Source organism: Aotus nancymaae, unplaced genomic scaffold (assembly GCF_030222135.1).
Source record: "Aotus nancymaae isolate 86718 unplaced genomic scaffold, 86718_ANA_hifiasm-v0.15.2.pri h1tg000016l, whole genome shotgun sequence".
NCBI lineage: Eukaryota > Metazoa > Chordata > Mammalia > Primates > Aotidae > Aotus > Aotus nancymaae.
This window is the reverse complement of record NW_026988428.1, coordinates 53,965,432-53,986,849: the sequence shown is the minus strand read 5'-3', so window position 1 is coordinate 53,986,849 and position 21,418 is coordinate 53,965,432. Positions and strand designations below refer to the sequence as shown.

Genomic DNA, 21,418 nt, shown 5'->3' with positions numbered 1-21,418 from the left:
ATTACTTCTAAATTTGAACTGAATTTATTTCTAAATATGTGTGTGTATACACACACACACACACACACACACAAACACATACTTGTTTATACTCAACCTTCATGGGTTACTGAGGTGTGCAGGACTGATTGCTTTTGTGCTAAATGATTCCAAGTTGCTGTGCTTTGTGATTCTGCTTTTGTGAGTTTGTATTCTCCATGCTTGAAGCAGCCAGTGAATAATTCTTGCTGCTTTTAATGTGCCTGCTTCTGGTAGTATTCTGTGTCTCTTTACCAGCTTTTTTTTTTGTTGCATTTAATCTGTGGTGGTCTTGAAAATAAGATCATGATAAATTTTAGAATTGTATGTTCTTAAGATACATATTTGTAACTACTATAATATTATAGTATGAATATGATCTGTGGGAATCTGCTATGAATAAAGTATGTGAGCTCTAGTGCTTGAGACTGTAACAGTTCTTTTGACTGTTGAGAGCCCTGTTTGCTTGTTTTTCTCAATTATGTCCAAAATAGCTGAGGCTAGTGGTAAGTGATTCAGTTAAGTGAGGTACATTAATCTTGGAGCCAGATAGGTCAAACATCAAATTTTCCTTACTTGCATCCAGTATGTAAATGTGAGGGGCCTCCATGTTTTCACAGTAGCTCCCTTTCCTTATTGGGTGCTATTTCAATGAATTTCCTTTCTTGGCTTTTCCATTTCTCTTTGTTGTGTTTCTCTTTATCTCTAAGTTGATGAATTTCATGTCTTTGAGAGAGAAGGGGAATAAAGCATTCAAGAACTTGTGGAATTTTATTCTCTCCCTAGCTGTTATCTATATACCTTTCACCTTTCCTTAATATACCTTTATGCACTTGCATTTGTTCCTGCCACCATGGCGTTGATAGAGTAAGGAGAGTAAATAACTTCACACAGTGATTCTCTACCCACCTCAACTTGATACTTGCCCCTATCCTCTTTCTCTTAACCCACACTACTTATCCTCTCACTTACCCTCCCTTAGTCCCACTTTCATTTAGGTCTCTTGGCCCCAGGTTTTTAGCATCTTTACCAGTATCTTAGATTAGGTTTTCATGTGAAGGGGATGTCTACACCACTGAGAAATAGATAATGGGGTATAGGGATAGGGTAGTTTCCTCATCTCATTGAGAAGTTGAATCAGAGTTGGAGATTGAGAGGAAGGAAGAATGTGTTTCAAATAAATTGAAAGAACGCTCTTTTTTTTCCCTCATTGAGAACTGATGAAATGGGTCTTTGGATTCTGTATAACATTGTATATATGGGAAAATGGATTTAGAACTCTAAACATTTAATAAAACTTTTAATTACAAAGCGTGTGTAATATATAATGGGTGGCCTTTTATTTCAAGAGATGTAATACATTTGCTTATGACAAGCTTTTTAATAAGCAATTTTTTTACACTTTACACCCGGTGAGTTGTATTTTTCCCCTATTCTTTTCACTAGGAATTTCCATTTTTTACCTTGACGGCGTTTCCTCCTGGATTCCTTGTACACGTTGGGGGTGTAGTCAGTGCACGTTCTGTGAAGCTTTTGGATCGTATCCACAATCCTGGTATGTTCTTAAAAAGTTTCAATGTTTCCTTTATTTAAACTGTGGTTACTAAAATTGATGTTTATGAATTTTTAAAGCCAAATGTATCTGAAAAGAGGAAAGTATAAACTAGCATGTTACTTAAATATATTTGTAGTAATCTTAATTATAAATAATCAATCTAAAGGATATTTTAGTTACTTTTCTGTAAAAAACAAATCTTGGTTTATTTTTGGTCACAGTATCATTTTAAGGAAATCCTTAAATAACTTTTATCAGCTATTTGCTTTGACCCAGGGGAGATAAAAAATTTATAAGTTGACTGTTATGGCCATTAGTTTAAGATGTTAATTCTTTTCATTAGCAGTAGCTCTTTATAGACTACCTAATTTCCTTGTTCCTAAAATAGGTATTGAAAAAAATATAATTGTAAAGCTGGGCACAGTAGCATGTGCCTGTAGTCCCAGCTACTCATGAGGCTGGAGCAAGAGGATTGCTTGAGCCCAGGGCAACATACTTGGGCAACAGCCTGGGCAACACAACGAGACCTATGTAAACACTGTGGGTGTCATAACAGATTGGTAGCAGAGGGAACCAGATGAGTCTATGGGTCAAAGACCCTCTTCCTGAGCAGGCGACTGGAGCTGTCATTTCTTAGAGCTCATTGTGTAACTTGAACACACTGTCTTAGACCACGGCCATCTGTCCCCTCCAGCCTGCCCAGGCAGCCCTCAGGAGACATAGAACCCAGATCCCAGCACTGTGCTGGGATTCCACTCTGTCATTGGTGGAATCCAGCCTGGGCAACAAAGTAACTGTAAACATTGTGTAGAGTATCTAAGAACTGAAAAACAGACCAACCAACATCGGTCCCACAGTTTCTTTTATGTAGCTATTTGTTCTGTTTAAGCAAACCAGTAAGCATAGTAGCTCACTTCTTTAAAATATAGGACCATAATTACAACAGCAAGTAGGAATGAAAGTCCCAGTGGATTCAGGCCCTTGGATCAGAAATACTCTGGTGATTTTTCTCCGTGTAAAACAAGCATGATAGATAGTGGGAACTTTCCATATGGAATGTGTTCTTGCATTTCTCATTGACTAGATGCTCAATCAACATACGTTAAACCTGAAGTTATGTTAGTATTCTTATTTGGCATATATACATATGTATTTTTTGAAAATTTTAAATTGTCACATCTAGTAATCTCTTTGTGAGACTTGTATTGACAGCTACAAAAAGAAGAGTAAAATGCTTTGAAGTTATTGGACCAAAACATTGTAGATAATGACTATTTTTGAGAATACAGAGTGTTATTATTCTTTAACATTTTTTCAAAGTTTAATTTATGCCTTGTAGTTTGATGTCATTTGAGTTTATTACAGAGAAGACTAGAATTCTCTGGACCCTGAATGAGATTTCAGAAAAAGAGTGCAAGTCAGGATTATTTAACTCTAAAGCTGGGCAAATACATCTTTTAAGCACTGGTTTTCTCTTTTTTTTTTTTTCCTTCTTTAGTCTTTTTTCTCCCGTTTCTTATTTTTGTGGACAATATAAGATGTTTATTGTAGTATTTGTGTACAGTACTTAAAGAAAAATTCAGACTGATGCCAGTTTAACATATTGGGATCTTGAAGACTATGCCAAATTCTACATCTTTGTGTTAAGGAACTTGAATTATTTGGAAAATGCAAGGAAGTACTCAGTTAAGATACCTGACATCAACCTTGTGACCCAAGGCTAGTTACCTGTGTTTCTATGGACCATTGACTCAAATATTCTAATATATGGCACCCACTGATCTGATAGTTAGAAACATGGTTTCAGGAATATATTTAATTACTGGTGATATCTTCTGCTTATTGAAAAACATTTTGGGCCAGGTGTGGTGGCTCATGCCTGTAATCCCAGCACTTTGGGAGGCCGAGGTGGGTGGATCACCTGAGGTCAGGAGTTTGAGACCAGCCTGACCAACAAGGTGAAACCCTGTTTCTACTAAAAAATATAAAAATTAGCCAGGCGTGGTAGCAGGCGGCTGTCGTCCCAGCTACTTGGGAGGCTGAGACAGGAAAATTGCTTGAACCCTGGAAGCAGAGGTTGCAGTGAGCTGAGATTGTGCCACTATACTCCAGCCCAGGCGATGGAGTGAGACTCTTGTCTCTAAAAAAAAAAAAAAAATTTTTTTAAATTTTATTTTGTTGCTTCCATGTACTCTGAGTAAGGTATAGAGTCTGGGAGAACAAATGAAATTTACTTAAATATAAGGTAGAGAGTTGTATTTAAAATGTTACTACTTAAAAAAAAAAAAAAACTAATTGCATTTTGGGGTTTATTTTACCTGCCCGTTCATGCTAACTTTGCAAGAAATGTAAGAATCTAATCCCAAGGGAAGAAAATAATAATTCTTATTACGGAATGTATTTTGTGTATTATAATTACCAGCTCACCCATTCTCTTCCTTTCCTCCCAGTTCAGAGCATTTTTTCAGTTTACATGTAGAAATTCTCAGTTATTAATGGATTATTTCCCAAAAGATCATGGACATACATATAAGTGCTTTCAATGGTGTATGAGTTACATTTTCATTTTGTTTTATTTTTAGTTAAATACATATAATTATTCTAATGGTTCCAATATTATATTATTTTGATTTAAAGTATTACATTCTGACTGGGCACAGTGGCTTGCACCTGTAATCCCAGCATTTTGGCTGGCCAAGGTGGGCAGATCACTTGAACTCAGGAGTTCCAGACCAGCCTGGGTGGCATGGTGAATCCCTCTGTCTACCAAAAATACAAAAATTAGCTGGGCGTGGTGGCACATGTCTGTGATCCTATCTACTTGGGAGGCTGAGGCAGGAGGATCACTTGAACCCTAGAGATGGAGGTTGCAGTGAGCCAAGATTGTGCCACTGTACTCTAGCCTGTGTGACAGAGGGAGACACCATTTTAAAAAATAAAGTAAAATGTCACATTCTTCAGCTTCTTTTATGTATTATGCACTAAAAAGCAACATTTTCTTAAGAACATTTACTAATCTCCAGGCCTCTTAAGTAATTATTTATGAAGAAATTTTAATATATTGAAGAAAAGGTGAATCTTAAAACTCTAGATTAACATCTACTCTAATGATGATGTTTTAATTTTGTGACACTGAGTTACTCTGCTGAGAGAAACTTAACAGTGGATTGAGATGCATGTGCTAATGTTAAAAATGCCGTGTTTGCATTCTCAAATGAATTTTGCAGCTATTTTTTGACTAGTGAATATGGGAAATTTTTGTTTCATTCTCAGTATAGAAGGGAAAAAAATCTTATTTTAAAACCACTACCACCTGCTAACTATGGATTATTATTTTGGAGGCTTTTTTAAAGAACCACCCTCCTTTGGTAAATATTGAGCAAACAGGTGACTATGACAAGGGAAAGAATGGAGTGGTTTTAAAAATGAAGGTAATTAAATAATTAGATTAATGTTAGATTACTATAGCATGCTCCTTCTCCCCTTTCTATTTCTACTTCTTATTAACTCTGCTGTCTGTGTCTTTCCAGTTCCTGTCGAGTGGTGTTTGTCAATTGTGTTCTTGTTTGTAGTGTTTTTTGTTTTATTCCTACTATTCTGCACCTAAAACTGATCTACTAATTTGCTGTTTTGAACTCAGCCTTTGTCGGAATTATGGGTAACACAAGATCTTACAAACTGCTAGACTGGAATAGTTTCAATTCAGGTATTTTAATGGTCATTCAGTACTACATATGCTGACAAAAATTATGGCAGCTCAGTGAAGTTTTTAGAAATGTTCTAGATGAAGTAGGTTTAAGGTCAATTCAGTTATACAGATATATTCTGTGCTGTGTATGTAATAACTCTTGTAATTTCAATGGAAATACAAATAAAAAATGTGTTAACGAAAATGAATTAATGAAAGCCATAGAAATACCATAAATTATCAACAACTTTTCTTAGGTGATTAACTTCAGAATGATCATTTAAATTTATATTTATTACATTTTTGATGGTTTTTTTATATCAGGTAAATGATGTAGGTATTAACTTTATGATTAAGCAAATATTTGTTAAATATTTATAAGTAATTTTTCATAAATTAAAAATAAAGTATATTTAGATTTGAATAGACTATGTTTAGCGTTCTATAGAATACTGTGAAAGTATAACTGTTAGCATTTTTATTTATAATTCTAGAAGTGTTCCAAGATTTGATAACTAAGAACAGACTTTTTGGGGATTAACAGCTTTCTTAAACTTTCCTCCTTCCCTTTCCACTTGTGAATATAATTTTTAAAAAGTAACTTAACATATGAGTATAGTTTGTAGCTTTTAAATAAACCAGACTAAGATAGAGAGCTTTACAGCTGATGATGTGCTTTAGAGTCAAAGCAATTAATGTTTTTTTGATAAAAACATATTAATAATGTATATTTCTAATTGTTTATATTATATTTTTTAGATTGAAATAATACAACCATTTTGATTCAGTGTCAGAAGCTGGTATGTTGCCTAAAGAAATTTTTCAGTTGTTTGTCTCAGAAAGTATATCTTACAGAAAAGCAAAAGCACCAAGGGGCTCAGAATTTTAGATAATATCTCATAATCTTTTCAATATTGAAAACTTTTTTTGTTCTCAGGAGTTCAAGATATAAGTTTTGATGTAAGTAATGCATGTTTGACTATGAAGTAAATCATGTTCACCATGTAGATTAGCCTAAATTCAGTCTGGTAAACCATGTAAGTCCAACCTTTGCAGATGTAGATTGATATCAATTGGTAAATCTTCAGGGAAATTTCCTATTCAGGTTTTTACCAGCATGCTGTCATTGATTAGAATTAAAGTGATCATTTGTTAGTGTAATATTTTATAATTGGATTTTAGTGAGAAATTGAAAAATACCTTGCTAGGTTAATTTCTTAAAAATAAGAAATTTTAAAACATAGGCAGATTAATATAGTGGAAACATATATAGAAAAAGAACATTAAGAGCAGATTGATCATTAATAATATAAGGAACTGATATCTTGTCAGGGCAGAGATGTTTAGGGTGAGACATGTGTTGGTCAAATGATGGAACAATCTTGGAAATGGAAATAGTAATAATTAAATCTTATAGATGTTACAAGGACATTGTCCCACATAAGCCGAATTACACTTTGGCAGAGAAAAACATGGTTGAGGAAGCAGTATATCTTGCCATCATTTAAAATAATGTCACGTAGGAAGTGTATGAAGAAAAAAGGTGGATATAAGTTATAGAATGTTAAAAGAACATAAATGACGACACCTTGTAGTGTGCTTTTGATTTAGTAATTAGAATCTTTCTGGTAAGAGCTAGTATATCTTCAGAAAACTGATTTTCATACTTGTTTAGGAAAAATAACTTGATAATTCTGAAGAAAAATTTAAGATAGGTAAACATATGCAAATCATTTATGTATTATTCTTTGTAATTTGAAAATATTTAGCCATTGTTCTCCTATGTGGAAAATCAAGAATGGACCATGTTAGGAAAATAATTGTTGAGATACCATTTTTAGGCCGGGCGTGGTGGCTCACGCTTGTAATCCAAGCACTTTTGGAGGCCAAGGCAGGTGGATCACCTGAGGTCGAGAGTTCAAGACCAGCCTGACCAACATGGTGAAACCCCGTCTTAGAAAAAAAAAAAAGGGAGATATCATTTTTATTAGGGATAGAATTGATCATTCACACTGTATTTCCTGGCTTCTTCACACCGTGTATTATGTGAGGCATCATCATTTTAATAATAACCTTCCAAGAGAAAAGAAAAATACATACCACCATATTAAACATACCTATTAATCATTAGACATTCTTATTTCAGAAACATTAAAATGTGGAAAGATATAGGAAAATGTTATTATACAGTCATATTGTATAAAATATGACAGATTATGCAAGCTTATATCAGAATTTATTTTGTGCCATGCAGTTTGCTAGGTACTAGGGTGGAAAGATTGCCAGTCCCCCTGGCTTCATGAAGCTCATATTCTTGGAGGATAGAAAAACATTAAATAATTTACTGTGTGGTATGGTGTGATACAAGATAAAGAGTTAAAGAGGAAGCCTTGATTAACTCTGTGTATGAGGGAAGCTTATAGAAGTAATTTTTGAGCTCAGATTTGAAGGATACATGGGAGAATCACATATATTTATATTTCAGTGTTTTTGGACCCATGTTTATACGTACTTTGAGTATGGTTTTGAAACTTCCAGCATTTACAAAATGATATCCTAGCCAGTACTTATTTGATAATGTTTACATAGTTACTTCATACTTACTAGGTTGCTTGCCACTGAGTACAAAATATCTTGGTTGGTTTAGCATTTTTTTTTTTGTTTTCTTTTCTTCTGCTTTGCTGCCTTAGTTTATGTTAACTACAGTGTACTGTGTTAGAATTTTTTTTTTTTTTGGAGAGAGTCTTGCTGTGTGTCTCCCAGGCTGGAGTACAGTGGTGGGATCTCAGCTCACTGCAATCTCCGCCTCCCAAGTTCAAGTGATTCTTGTGCCTCAGCCTCCCAAGTAGCTGGGATTACAGGCATGTGCTACCATGCCTGGCTAATTTGTGTGTGTGTATGTGTGCGCACATATACGTGTGTGTGTGTGTGTGTTGTATGTGTGTGTTTTGGTAGAGACGGGGTTTCACCATGTTGGCCAGGCTGATCTCAAACTCTGACCTCAAGTGATCCGTCTGCTTTGGCCCCACAAAATGCTAGGATTACAGGCGTGAGCCACCACACACAGCCTTAGAAATGTTTTTATAGAGCAGGAAGAAGGGAACAAATATTAAAATTTATTTTTAAAATGTTGCCTTTACTTATTATACTGCTTATGTTTCTGGCTTGGTAACAGACTTTGAGAAAGGCCAGGCAGGCAAGTGTTGCTACTAGGAAGGAGGATGCAGCATTTACAAATCTTGTGTGTGACATTCTAGGAATGGAAGTACATAAGAATAAGGGTAGCCTATGGTCACATTTGCATTAGATCATTGACAATAGAGTGGAGAATAGGCTTAAAGGCAATAAGACTAGAGACAGGGTGACGGGTTAGTAGACTGTGTGGTAACCTTGGCTACATAGGTAACCTAGGTTTTGGTGGTGATAGGAGAGCTACATTTATCAAGAACTTACTATGTGGCACGTACTCTTTTAAGTGCTTTATAATTGTAGGCCATTTAATCCCCAAAACAGATCTGTGAGGTTGGCACTGATTTCCTATTTTGTAGGTGAGCAAAGTGAAACAGTAGTTTTCCAAAGGTGAATAGTTAGAAAGTGGCTGAGCCACAGTTTGTACCTGAGTACTCTGGCTTCAGAACCTATGCTCTTAACTATAAATTAATGAGACATTTTGAATATAATAACAGCAGGACCTAGTAACTAGTGAAATGTGGCAAATGAAGCAGGTTCTTCTCTGCTTTCAAGGCAAGAGAAAGAAAGGGGAATTATTCCACATACCTACAGCTCTAAAATTATACTTAGCAGTTGAGTTCTACCCTTTGGAAACTCAAGTTTATTTGAAAGTTGAGATGATAAAATATTTAAAGATATTTTAATAGTCCTAACTCATTTTTCAAATGAGTATGATCTTTTATTTTTTTCCCCTGAGTTACCACTAGAAGTATTTGAGTCGCTCACATATATACTTTTTAAATCAGTGATAATCTTGATAGTTGCAGATAATTTGCTATTTTTTCTCTGTATAGATTGCATGTCAGCTTAGATATTTTTTCAGGAAGTGGCAAGAAGAAATAAAGTAGTTATATAGTATGGTATCAAAATGTAATTATATATTAGTTGGAGATAGCTTTCGAACTTAGACAAAATTTTTGAGTTTATATTTTAAGTCCTGAGTTAGTAAAACAAGTTGTTTAACACTAGATAGCCTTTCGTTTGTTTTTGAGAATATTTTTAAAGGGTTTTTAAACAAATTTTATTTTAGGCAGATTGTAGATCTTAGGATATATTATACTTAAGATTTTCTCAATCATATAATAAACTTTTACTAGTAATAAGGCAAGCTTTGGATTAATGGTTCAAAATTTGAAAATATTAGTCTCTTTTGTTAGCCATCAGAATTGTAGTTGTTTCGAAAGTTCATTTTATTTTAGGAGCAAAAGTGAGTAGTTATGTCCTGTAAAAGTAAGTACAATGATTACTTTAAAAATATTTAATGGTAACAAAATGTGAGTCACCTGATTATATAAGGATATATTTATAGAATGTACATATCAGTCTGCTCATCTGAATGAATTTTTTTTTTAAGTTTCAATTTGGTTAAGTTTTTATTCAGTGGATGTTTGTGGAGTGCCTACCATGTGGAACACCATGTTGGGTACTGGAAACATCATTGTTAAGCCAGGCGGACATCCTGTACACACAAGTCTAGGGTAATTCTTACATTATTTTGGTGTATGGATATGTGTGTATTAGTTAAATGGAGACAGATGGTAGGCTCTCTTGGAACTTAAATTCTGCTGATAATCCTCAGAAATTATTATTTTTTTCTGAGAGATGCTTATGAGCAGATGTGCAGACTATACCTAAAGTAGTTACACAGCTTTTGGTTTTCAGTATTTTAATAAGGTTTTCAGGAATTAGATAAATAAGAGTTCAAGATCCAAGATGGCATAAATACAGCATGTGTGATATGTGAGCTTTTCTATATTACCAGTAATTTTTAGAGTAATGAAAATCCAGTTACATTGTGTGTGTGTGTGCATGCATGTGTGTGTGCAGTGAAATATCACAGTTACGGAGTAGATTACACATTTGACTTTCTAAATTTACAGATAGTAAAGACTCCAGTATGGTCCAACATGGATTATATCTTAGCTTCATCCTGACATCCCAAATTTCTAGGTCTTGATGTTTGCTCTGTATTTGCACATGACTTCCTCTGTAATGAGAATCTTCTTCGTAGTCTACTGATCCTCACCCAGTTTGAGGTTATATACTCCCTTGAACCTGAACTCTCTAATTTCTTTTTCATTAGGGGAAATTTATCTTCTTCAAGAGGTTAGCAGTTGGAATGTTATTTTCAGGTATTTGGGAATATAGCTTTTTATACTGTCCTTTAACATGATAGATTATCACTGTATTAAAACCCATTGATCCAACCTAACATTTTATCTCCTTTTGTTGATTTATAAATTAGGTTGAATAACTGTCCACTTTTTAAATGTTTTTTTAATTGATATATAATATTTGTTTATATTTATGGGGTACATGTCTTATTTTGTTACATGCATAGAATAAGTAATGATCAAATCAGGGTATTTGGAGTATCCATCACCTTGAGTATTTATCATTTCTACGTGTTGGGAACATTTCAAGTTCTCTTGTAGCTGTTTTGAAATATACAGTACAGTGTTAACTATAGTCACTCTGCTTTAAAACATTAGAACTATTTCTTTTTTCTTCTAACAATATTAGAAGAATCTGCAAGACAGTTATTCTTTCCCAGAGCTATATAAAAATGGATTGAACTTAACATTTCACGTAGTCGGTGTTTCTTAGTTGCCAAATGTGTGATTGCCTAAAATCTCAAAGAGGTTGAATTTAATAAAGGCATATGATGTTGAGTTGTTCACATGGTTATTTTCTGAGATATAAACTGCCATTTTAGAATTTTACCAGTTTCACCTGCACTTCAGAAACAAGATAAAATATTAAAAAGATGGCAAGATATCAAGCTATGGCCATGATCTAGAAATGTAACATAGTAAAAATGAATGAATGTTGACATCAACCCAAGTGTACTGACATTGCCCCTAAAGAGACATCAGTGAGGATTGATTTAGAGTTCAGTTCATGCCTGCAATTAAAAGGATATATTAAAAGATTTGCGATATTATCTACAAAGAGTTTTAATCCATAGAAGAAATACAAAATAGTATAAAATATAATTTGTATAATAATTAAATATTTATTTCTCCTAAAATGATAACCTTTTATAATTATAAATAATTCTGTAGATTATCAGGAGAAACATGGTGTTTAAGGTGAAGAGATTTCAGTCTTAACATCTTTGAAATGTTTATTAAATGTGACCTCACATCTCAGCTGTATATTCTTCAAATACCTAAATTGTATCATTTCATGTGTGGCATATATAGTTGCCACAAAGTTTTAAACCAGACTCTGTTTGCTTTTATATTAGTATAGTATCCTCTAAATTTGGTACTTTTGTAGGGTGAATAAAATAATTCAAATTCATTAGTGTGTTTCTTATAGGAAAACACAATATATTCCTATAAGACTGTAGTTATCAGTTTTTAAACCTTAAACATTCTATTATAGGGATTAAATACTATGATATCTCTGAATTTTTATTGGTAATAGGTTAGGCTGAATCATAATTACTACTTGAGGATTCTCTAGCTCATGTCTGGCATGAGTATAAAATAAGCTTTGAAGATAACTTTAACTTTTCTTTAATATTAAATAAATTAATCTTAATTTTGTTTTAATTAAATACCACCTAAATTTAATAGCCCAAATTTTTCCTTTAGTCTCTTGCTTACAGTTGTAGATAATTGTTAATACAATTACCAGTTTGTGATTAAGTGCTCCCTACTGTATGCTTGCCTTGCTTTCACCTAGAATCTAGGGCCATTACTTTTTGTAACCATTTCAGTGAGCTGCCATAGTTTTCAGTCTGTACTGTCACCTGATCCAAGCATGCGCCAAAATATCCACTGTTTCTGGCTCCTGTATGCTGAATCTGCTTTGCAAACCCTTCGTTCTTTGAGCTTTCGCTTTAGCCAAAAACCAAATTTAGAAGTTTTCTGGAGTGTGGACATATGCCATTTGCTTCCTTAGCTCCCATGTTATGTAACTCTTTAGCTTTGTATTAAACTTGTAAATACTTTATTAAATACAGTAATGGCATCCCCATGTGCAATTGTGTGGCTCATGTGTTAAAATAAAGGCTGCTTGTGAATTTGTCAGAAGAATATGAATGCTCCACTTGCGCTGCATTCAGCTTTTTTGTTTGTTTTTTGAATCAGCCACTTATTCTTTCATAGTGTTTGGTTTAATTATTTGATTATTTTCTGTGTTATACTAAGGTAAGTTTAATGTAAATGAACTTTGTATTCTTTATGGTATCTCATAGGAATTGTTATAACATACTTTCCCATTTAGACATGCTGGCCTTTTAAAAATAAATATATGTAGAACTTAAGTAGCTTCCTCCATTTTTCATTAATTTTTAAAACACTGTTTTTGGATTACTTTCTGTAAAATTCATTTTTAAAGCAGTAAAGCTACCATGTATTACTTTACAGATGTAGGCAAACCTAATGTGAGAAAAATCTATTCTTAAAAAATACATAGTACATAGTTGTTTGATTTAGAAAATAATATTTTAAACTTCTAGAATGGTTTAAAAAGTAAGTAGTAGGTTGTATTAGTGAGTTTAAGAAAAGTTAGACTTTTTATTTCATGCAGTCTTTTGGGAAAATGGGTATTTTCTAAACTGAGATACATTTCTATAGTTATTTGTGATAATGATTTTCTCAGAATCTTAAATAATTTAATAGATAAGGGCAACCACTTGAATAATAGTTCATCTTACGATACAAAAATTCTCTTTTAGGAAAGGCTGATGTTAAATGGATGTTCAGATTGGTCCATAGTGTGTACGTCTTAGAAGAAAAAGAGAGTATGGATTTGGAGGTGTATTTTTGCTGTTAATACATACATTTCATTTAGGAATATGAAGAAATTCTTTAACACAAATGGTATTTGTGTAAAATAGGGTCATGTAATTGTTCACACATTTCTTAATTTATAACATTGATTGCTAATACCATATTGTAGTCTTTCCTATTTCTCTTCATTTTATCTTGTACTTTGATCTTTTCCTCAGTTTCCTGAATTCTGCATTACTTTCTTTTCTTCTGAAAGAAAGTTTTAGGGTAGCACTGTCTTGGAACCAAAACTTTAATTCAAGAACTGGCTGGCATCATTTGTAGTTCTGGCTTTTATCTCCTTATTTCTCCCTTTTGCTGATCTTCCTCCCTGTGGAGGAAACAAAAATTTCATCATAGGAATGTGAGCTATAACACGCCTCTTAACCTTTCTTTACTTTGCTGTCTTCACTATTTTGCTAGTGAGTATAATTCTACTTATTCTACTAATTTTAAAAAACATATTTTGAAAATTGAATATATATTGCAATTCAAAAATGGAAACTTTGGGTTTTTTTGTTTTTAGATTTTGAGTAGTGTCTTTTATGTGGAAAATTTACAATAAGAGCTTAGCATTCTAGTTAGAATTGATTTTTTTTTTTTTTCTATCTCAGGTTGTTCCCAAATGAGAATTGGTCACAAAAAGAAATAAATCATGATATGCTAATTACATACTGTTTCTGTTTTTAACATCATTGTACATAAAATTTTACTATAATTTGCAGCTGCTGTCACCAGTAGTTTGCAGCTAAATGCAAGTGATTAGGAAAATATGTATGACATGCTACATTTACAGTGCTCAATTACAAGCAATATTGGACTTCTCTTTGGTAATAAAATACAATTCTGTGATTCTAAATCATTTTTAAAAATTATAGACCAATACATGGAATGTTCTATCTGAAATTGGCCCTTATATACATTGACAAATTATTTATGTTAAGTTTTTAAGTGTATTTGCTTTCTTTTTTTTAAAATTAGTTTAGTCTATTTATTTCTTGTACTTTGCCTAAAGACCTACATCTCTGTAGAAGGATGGCTTGCAGATAGCTTTCTCTTTTTAACATTGACAAATCTTTGCCTTGGAAAGAATCTAGAATATAGTGAGTTATAAAAAAAATAGGTACCAAGAAATGAAATCAGAATTAAAATTAAATTTATGGATATAACACATAAATTGTTCACTCAGTGAGGTGAGACGTAGAATATTCTCTTAGTCTAATTCTTAGATTCTAATCATAGTTAAGGTTAGAATTTGGAAACTCTGGGTCTACATTTAAAATTATATCTAATAATCTATTCCTATAGGTATCCCTTAAAGTAATAAAGCAAATGCAGAAAGCTAGTTTGTTTCCAGTCATTGAGTTTAAAATGTTAAATCTCATGCCTTTTGAGAAGTAGCATTTTAAAGATGTGAAGTTAAAAAATCCATTATAGGACAATACATCTTTACTTCCCATGGTATGTTTAGTTTAAACATTTCATGTTCATATAGATAATGTACTATTGAGTAATAAACTGATTTAAAATTTATTTTTCAGATGAACCAGAAACTCGAGATGCATGGTGGGCAGAAATCAGACAAGAAATAAAATCACATGCTAAAGCATTAGGCTGTCATGCTGTAGTGGGCTACAGTGAATCAACTAGCATCTGGTAAATGATAATAACATCTTGATTTTCTAGACACTGTAATTTAGATTGTCATCTGAAAGGGGAAAAGCTTTATGCAAATAAAATAAAAGAGAATAGCAAAGTGATCAGGAACATGGGCTTTAGAGTACATTAGATCAAGGTTTATATGACGTCTTTGCCACTTAATGACTGCGTAACTTTGAGAAAGTTATTTAACTCTTCTGAGCCTCAATTTGTACATTAAAATGGAGATAATACCACAGATCAGTTAATCATTTAAATCAGTGATTAAATGAGAATATAATACTGGCACATATCAAATATTAACTCTAAGCTTACTTTACTATAGTGTGGATAACTGTATTAACTTTTTCCACTGGAACCTTTGGAACCCTTGATCTACTGTAAATAAATTGCCATGTGTCTTTAAAGTTTGTCCATAAACTCATTCTGCCTCCTTGCACCTACTGTAATGTAACTTTCTCCTGCTAACAAATCATTCTTCCTAACACTGACAAATTAGGAAGGGGCTTTCATACTCTTGGTTCTCTATAACATTTTCTCCTTCCATTCATTTGAACAGTCTCTTCTCCTTTGAAGTGTGTGCCACTCTACTGTTTGATTAGCTACCTCCAAAGCATTCTTCCTTGCCTTTCTTAGTTACTTCTCTGCTATCTCCTCCAGTTACATACGATTATGTTCATTCTAGCAGCTGGCATTATAGTTTCTTATTCTCAAGTCCTCTGATCTCATTTAACTTTCAACCATATTTTGGACCTGAGTATCTCTTGAAACTGTTCCGCTTTAAAATTTTGAAACTATAAAATTTTACTCTCAGATCACAACTTAATATTTTTCTGTCAATATCATTTGCTCTTTTATATCTAGTTTATTTTGAACCTTATCTTAACCAGTTGTTTTCTCAGCTCCTTACTTAGGTTCTGGCTTTTCTTGTTCTTTTGCCATCTTTGAACCCTACTTTCAGCCCCTTCAAAAGTTTACAATTGATATTATCTAGAAACTGTTTAACCTTCTGCTGTCTTATTTGTCTACTATCTATTCTTAGATAATTCTTACTTTCAGATCCTCTGCTCTTGTGGTGATCCTTATTGTTAGGGAAAAATCATTAAACTGTAGTAAATGTGGGCATCACAGAGCCATATTATTTAATCTTCTGTGGGCTTTTCTTTTCCTTTGCAGATCATATGTTATACTCCTGCACTGTTTATTTCTGTAGTAGCTGTTCTACTCTTGTTAACTACTAACTTTGTCATGCTTATCTTGCCTTACTCCCTGGTTGTCTTCCCTCATTCATGGATTTAATGTCATAAACTTTCAGGGCTTAGAGATATGTGTGTGTGTGTGTGTGTGTTTGAGATGGAGTTTTGGTCTTTCACCCAGGCTGGAGTGCAGTGGTGTGATTTCAGCTCACTGCAACCTCCGCCTCCCAGGTTCAAGTGATTCTCTCACCTCAGCCTCCTGAGTAGCTGGGATTATAGGTGCCTGACACCATGCCTGGCTAATTTATGTATTTTTAGTGGAGACAGGGTTTCACCATGTTGGCCAGGCTGGTCTCGAACTCCTTACCACTCCTGAGGTGATCCGCCTGTCTCAGCCTCCCAAAGTGCTGGGATTACAGGTGTGAGCCACTGTGCCTGACCAGAGATGTGGTTTTAAAAGACATAGTTCTTGGTATCATATTTACATTCATTGGAGAATTATGATGTAAAATAATTTTTAAGATTGAGATATAGGATGCTTTGGTATCCTAGAGGGCTGAAAGCTTGAAGTAGAATTGGAAGAAAGTGTCAGTGAAGTAACTGATGCTTAAATTGGATTTTGGGGAGTGAATATGAATTATATAAATAAAAAGAGGCATGAGGAGAGGTTTCAAAGCTTAATAGATGCATTCAACTCTTGAAAGTGTAGCAAAAAAAAAAAAAAGAAGGCCACAGGATGTAGACTCAGGATGGCTGAAGATAGGTCACAGATGGAGGAGTCTCCAAATGAATTGAGTTAACTTACTTAGAAGTTTGAGTTCATCTGACAGAAGCTTTTCTTCCTTTTAGACCTCAAAGAAATCTTTGTATTTAAATTTTTAATAATCTTTTCTGTTCCAACCCATGTTACTTTCTGTTACTGGATTAAACTCTCTGAAACACACTTCTGCTCTTGTAGCTTCCTGATGCGAAGGCCTCAGTGGTTCCATGTTACTCCTTCTGACATCCTTAATTCCTACCTACACTTTAAGACTGGTCTCCGTTTATTTATTTACAGTTCAAGTGACTATTCCTTCCCTGTTCTCTTAGGCTTTTGTTTTATTTTTAGCTTGTTTTCAGCATTTCATCCCTAGGTTGCTACTTTTCTCATTTGTTTCAGTGATCTCATTCAATAATTATGTTGATTGTTTGATTTTTTAGCTTTCAAATTGGGTGACATATAAGAAAGAATTTAAAAATTATTTTGAATATCAGTTTTCTGTTATATGATATGGTTTAAGCTTCATGTAGTGTATTTTGTATATTGCAGAAACCTTTATAATTATTTAAATTTAGATTAAGCTATATAAATCACCTATATAAAGATATTTACATAGTTATACTTTTAGAATAATTTTAATAAAACAATATACATTTAAAGATAATTTTCATATAATTTAATTGATTAATGCTAGATTCAGCAGTATAATTTATTACTGGTTATATTTTGAAACATTTCATTCTTTCAGCCTTGCCATATTTTAAATGAAGTTATTGTCTTTAATATTAATACTTTATCTTTTTTTCAATTTTTAATTTATAAGGAGTTCTTGCCCTCTCCATTCAAATAAAGTTACTTCTGTTTTTTAGGCTAGGTTTAGGAGGTTAATCTTATAAATATTATTTATTATTTAGTAGAGTCTAACTTGAACTTAAATTGTCACTGTTATAATAATCATTTTGATATTTAGCATTTTCCAGAGTTACACTGTTTGAAAATGTTAACTTGCTTGTGTTTTTTCCTTTATAGTGAAGAGGTCTGCATTTTATCTGCATCTGGCACAGCAGCTGTACTGAATCCTAGATTTCTGCAGGATGGCACCGTGGAAGGCTGTTTGGAACAGAGGTTGTCATGGCAGCCTGGCTTATTTTTCATAAGGGCAGAGTAGGGAGAGGTTGACTTTTTTTCTCAGAGTTGGGATAATTCTTCTCTGTAGTGTGGCTTACAGTAGTACAATGTAAAAATCAGGAGCAAGCACTTGACTGGTTTTTAACTAACTCATAGTAACAAAGGAGTATTGGATTCTGCACTATACGGCACACATTATTGTTTATTGTTCCTAGTATCTTGATAAGTGACATGTACGATTACCAATTGAAGAATTTCAAGTGTACTTTTTTTTGTTTGTCATGATATAGAAATGATATCTCTTGATTTTTTTCTTCCTTTCTTTTCCCTCTGCCTCACCTCCAAAAACAGAAAGAGGTTATGAAATAATTTTTATAGAAACAATTCTTAATTTACAAATTAATAAAAGTACTATATCTTATCAAGATTATATATAGATATAATATATATTGTCCTTCCTTGTCCATAAGGAATTGGTTCCAGGACCTCTTGCAGATACCAAAATCTGCAGATGTTCAAGTCCCTTACATAAAATGATGTATTTGCATGTAACCTATGTACATTCTCTCCTATACTTTAAATAATCTCTATATTATTTATAATACCTGATATAATTCCTGTTTATCATTTAATTTTCATGGATTCAGTGTAATGCTTAGCATATGGCAAATTCAAGCTTTGCTTTTTGGAACTTTGTGGGCTTTTTTGTTGTTTTTCTGAGTATTTCCAACCTATGGTTGGTTGAATTCACAGATGCCAACCTCATGGATATGGAAGGCAGACTGTATATTAGTTTGGTACCAGAGTTTACCTGGATAATACAGATTTTAATTACTCCTTATTCCACAGTGTGCATATTTACTTTTCTCCCCAGTATTAATATATTAAGTATGTATTAAGAAAGGAAGCAAGGCCAAGTGCAGTGGCTTACACCTGTAATTCCAGCATTTTGGGAGGCTGAGGCAGGTGGATCACTTAGGTCAGGAGTTTAAGACCAGCCTGGCCAACATGGTGAAACCCCATCTCCACTAAAAACACAAAAATTAGCCTGGCCTGATGGCGAGTGCCTGTAATCCCAGCTACTCAGGAGGCTGAGGCAGGAGAATTGCTTGAGCCTGGGAGGTGGAGTTTGCAGTGTGCCAAGATGACACCACTCCTCTCTAACCTGGGCAACAGAGTGAGACTATCTTAGAAAAAAAAGGAAGCAAAAAAATTCTGTGTCTTGTCAAATTTAATATAAATTTGCAAGCATTTATAACTAAGATATTCTAGTTCTGGTATTCACAAGAGGAACTTGGTCACTTTCTTTTGTCAGTATTATAATGGAAATTGACTATTATAAATTCCATAGCCTTAAAGGTCATTGTAAATAGTAAAGTGAAGGTGGGGCATTTTGAAGCACACTAAATAATTAGAATGTTCTATTGAGAAAACTCTCTTTGGCAGTGAGTTGTACCAGTGATGCAATATAGTTCTTACATGTCTGTAGATTTCATTGTTGAGTTGATAGGAAGCCTAATTTAACAAATGACCTTCCCATGTAGCTTGGTTTTTTTCTGTATTGTGGCTTGGATGGATACAGTACATTCTCTTTCTTACATGGTAGTTATAAATAGCTGCCATCCCTAGTTGAAAAAAAAAAAGGAAAATATCTTTTCTTTCTGCTATAAAATTACTATTGCTTATTAGAAAAAATTTGGAGAATGTAGGAGGGTAGAAGGAAGAAAAGATTCCTTATGATCTCACTATTCAGGGATAATCCCTGTGTATATTTCATATTCAAAATGCTTTCATAAATTTTAATACTTTTATTTTTATGCCTTATATATACCACTAATGTTGAAATTTGTGTGAGCTGTTTAGTTAAAAATTGCTTCAGTTTTCATCCTTTTGTACCCCCTTATAACACATTGATTTTGGATCCAAACAAACTGAAATTCAAACATGAGGCCTGCTAGTTAGTGCTTAGCGTGACTTAGCAAGTTATCTCAGGTTGGTTTCAGGATAGGCGGAACTATTTGCTGCTGTAACTGAACATTATACTGGGAAGGTGAGTGTGTTTAGCTATAGTTTTCTTATTTAATCTCCAAAGATACCCACAAACTTCTCTAGGTACATTATCAGTTTTATAAAGGAGGTTCTGAGAGGTTAAATAATTTACTTGTTCAGGTTCACACAGTTCCATTCAGATGTCTGACTTCTCTGTTAGTTCTAATATACCAGAATGCCACCTTCACAGTAAAATAATGGTATCTGGGAGTAATTTAATGTGATTTAAAGTGTGATGAAGATTCGGTTAAAACTCCTGTAGTCCCACCTACTTGGGAGGCTGAAGCAAGAGGATCACTTGAGCCCAGGAGTTGAAGGCTGCAGTGAGCTATGATTGCACCACTGCACTGTAGACTGGGTGACAAAGTGAGACCCTATATCAAAAAAAAAAAAAGTTTGTTGTCTCCCTGGTATATATATATATAAGTTTTCCTTTCCCTTTTAAATTTTTCTCTTTGCCAGGTTTCAACTTCTAATGGGTTACTTTAAGTTAGGGAGTATTGAGACTCACATCTTTCCAGAGCTCTGGAAGATATAGTTGTGTGAAAGTATGGAGTTTTTCATGGAGCTTCTCTCTTGTTTCCATCCTTATTGTCCTCAATGAAAAAATGCTTTATCATTTTAGAATGATTTCACAAACAGCATAATGCAACAAGCATTTTACAATGGGTGGGGAGGTTATGATTGTTTCATTTGTGGTTTATGTATGATATGTATGCCATTTATGAAATAGATGTTTTGGTTTTTCAAAAAAGTTAAAACTATCATAGGAAATTAGAAATCTTAGAGTATGCCTATTTTTGACTTACTGTTTTTCTTTTTTAATACTTTTTTACATTAAATTAAAAAATTAATACGTTTGATTAATTTTTTTTTAATTTTTAATTTTTTGGGGTACCTAGTAGTTGTGTATGAAAAATTTGATATAAGCATGCAATGGATAATAATCACATCATGCAGAATGTGGTATCCATCCCCTCAAGCATTTATTCTTTGTGTTACAAACAATCTAATTATACTCTTAGTAATTTTAAAATGTACAATTAAGCTATTGATTATAGTCACCCTATGGTGCTATCAAATGCTAGGTTCATTCTTTCTACTTTTTTTGTACCCATTAGCCGTCCCTACTGTTCCTTCAGCCCTCCACTACCCTTCCCAGCCTCTAGTAACCAAAATATTTTTTTCTTTGGGATTGTTTTTTTTTGTGATTATATTTGTCAACCAGTGGGAAAATGTCATCATTATCATCTAACCATTTTTTAAAAAATGTTGTATCCCAGAGAAAAAACTCTGGGGTAATAGTGGTGTTTGTCAGGTGGTAAGTCATCAAGCAAATAAATTGGCGCA

At 33.5% G+C, this 21,418-nt stretch overlaps 1 protein-coding gene across 18 annotated transcripts in view; it reads left to right on the top strand.

Annotated features, from left to right (window-relative positions):
* C2CD5 (C2 calcium dependent domain containing 5) overlaps window positions 1-21,418 on the top strand; it is a 95,980-nt gene that overhangs the window by 41,472 nt on the left and 33,090 nt on the right. For 9 of the 18 annotated variants that reach the window (XR_010343015.1, XM_064377344.1, XM_012457134.2 and 6 more), the window contains 4 exons: window positions 1,465-1,573; window positions 5,214-5,279; window positions 14,818-14,932; window positions 17,921-18,016. Coding sequence is in view for 17 of the 18 variants with exons in the window: in XM_064377344.1 (XP_064233414.1) it covers window positions 1,465-1,573; window positions 5,214-5,279; window positions 14,818-14,932; window positions 17,921-18,016 (386 nt within the window). In the remaining variant the exon portion in view is untranslated. The remainder of the gene's footprint in view (window positions 1-1,464; window positions 1,574-5,213; window positions 5,280-14,817; window positions 14,933-17,920; window positions 18,017-21,418) is intronic. The other 9 variants (XM_064377345.1, XM_064377343.1, XM_064377338.1 and 6 more) reach the window with 1 other exon arrangement.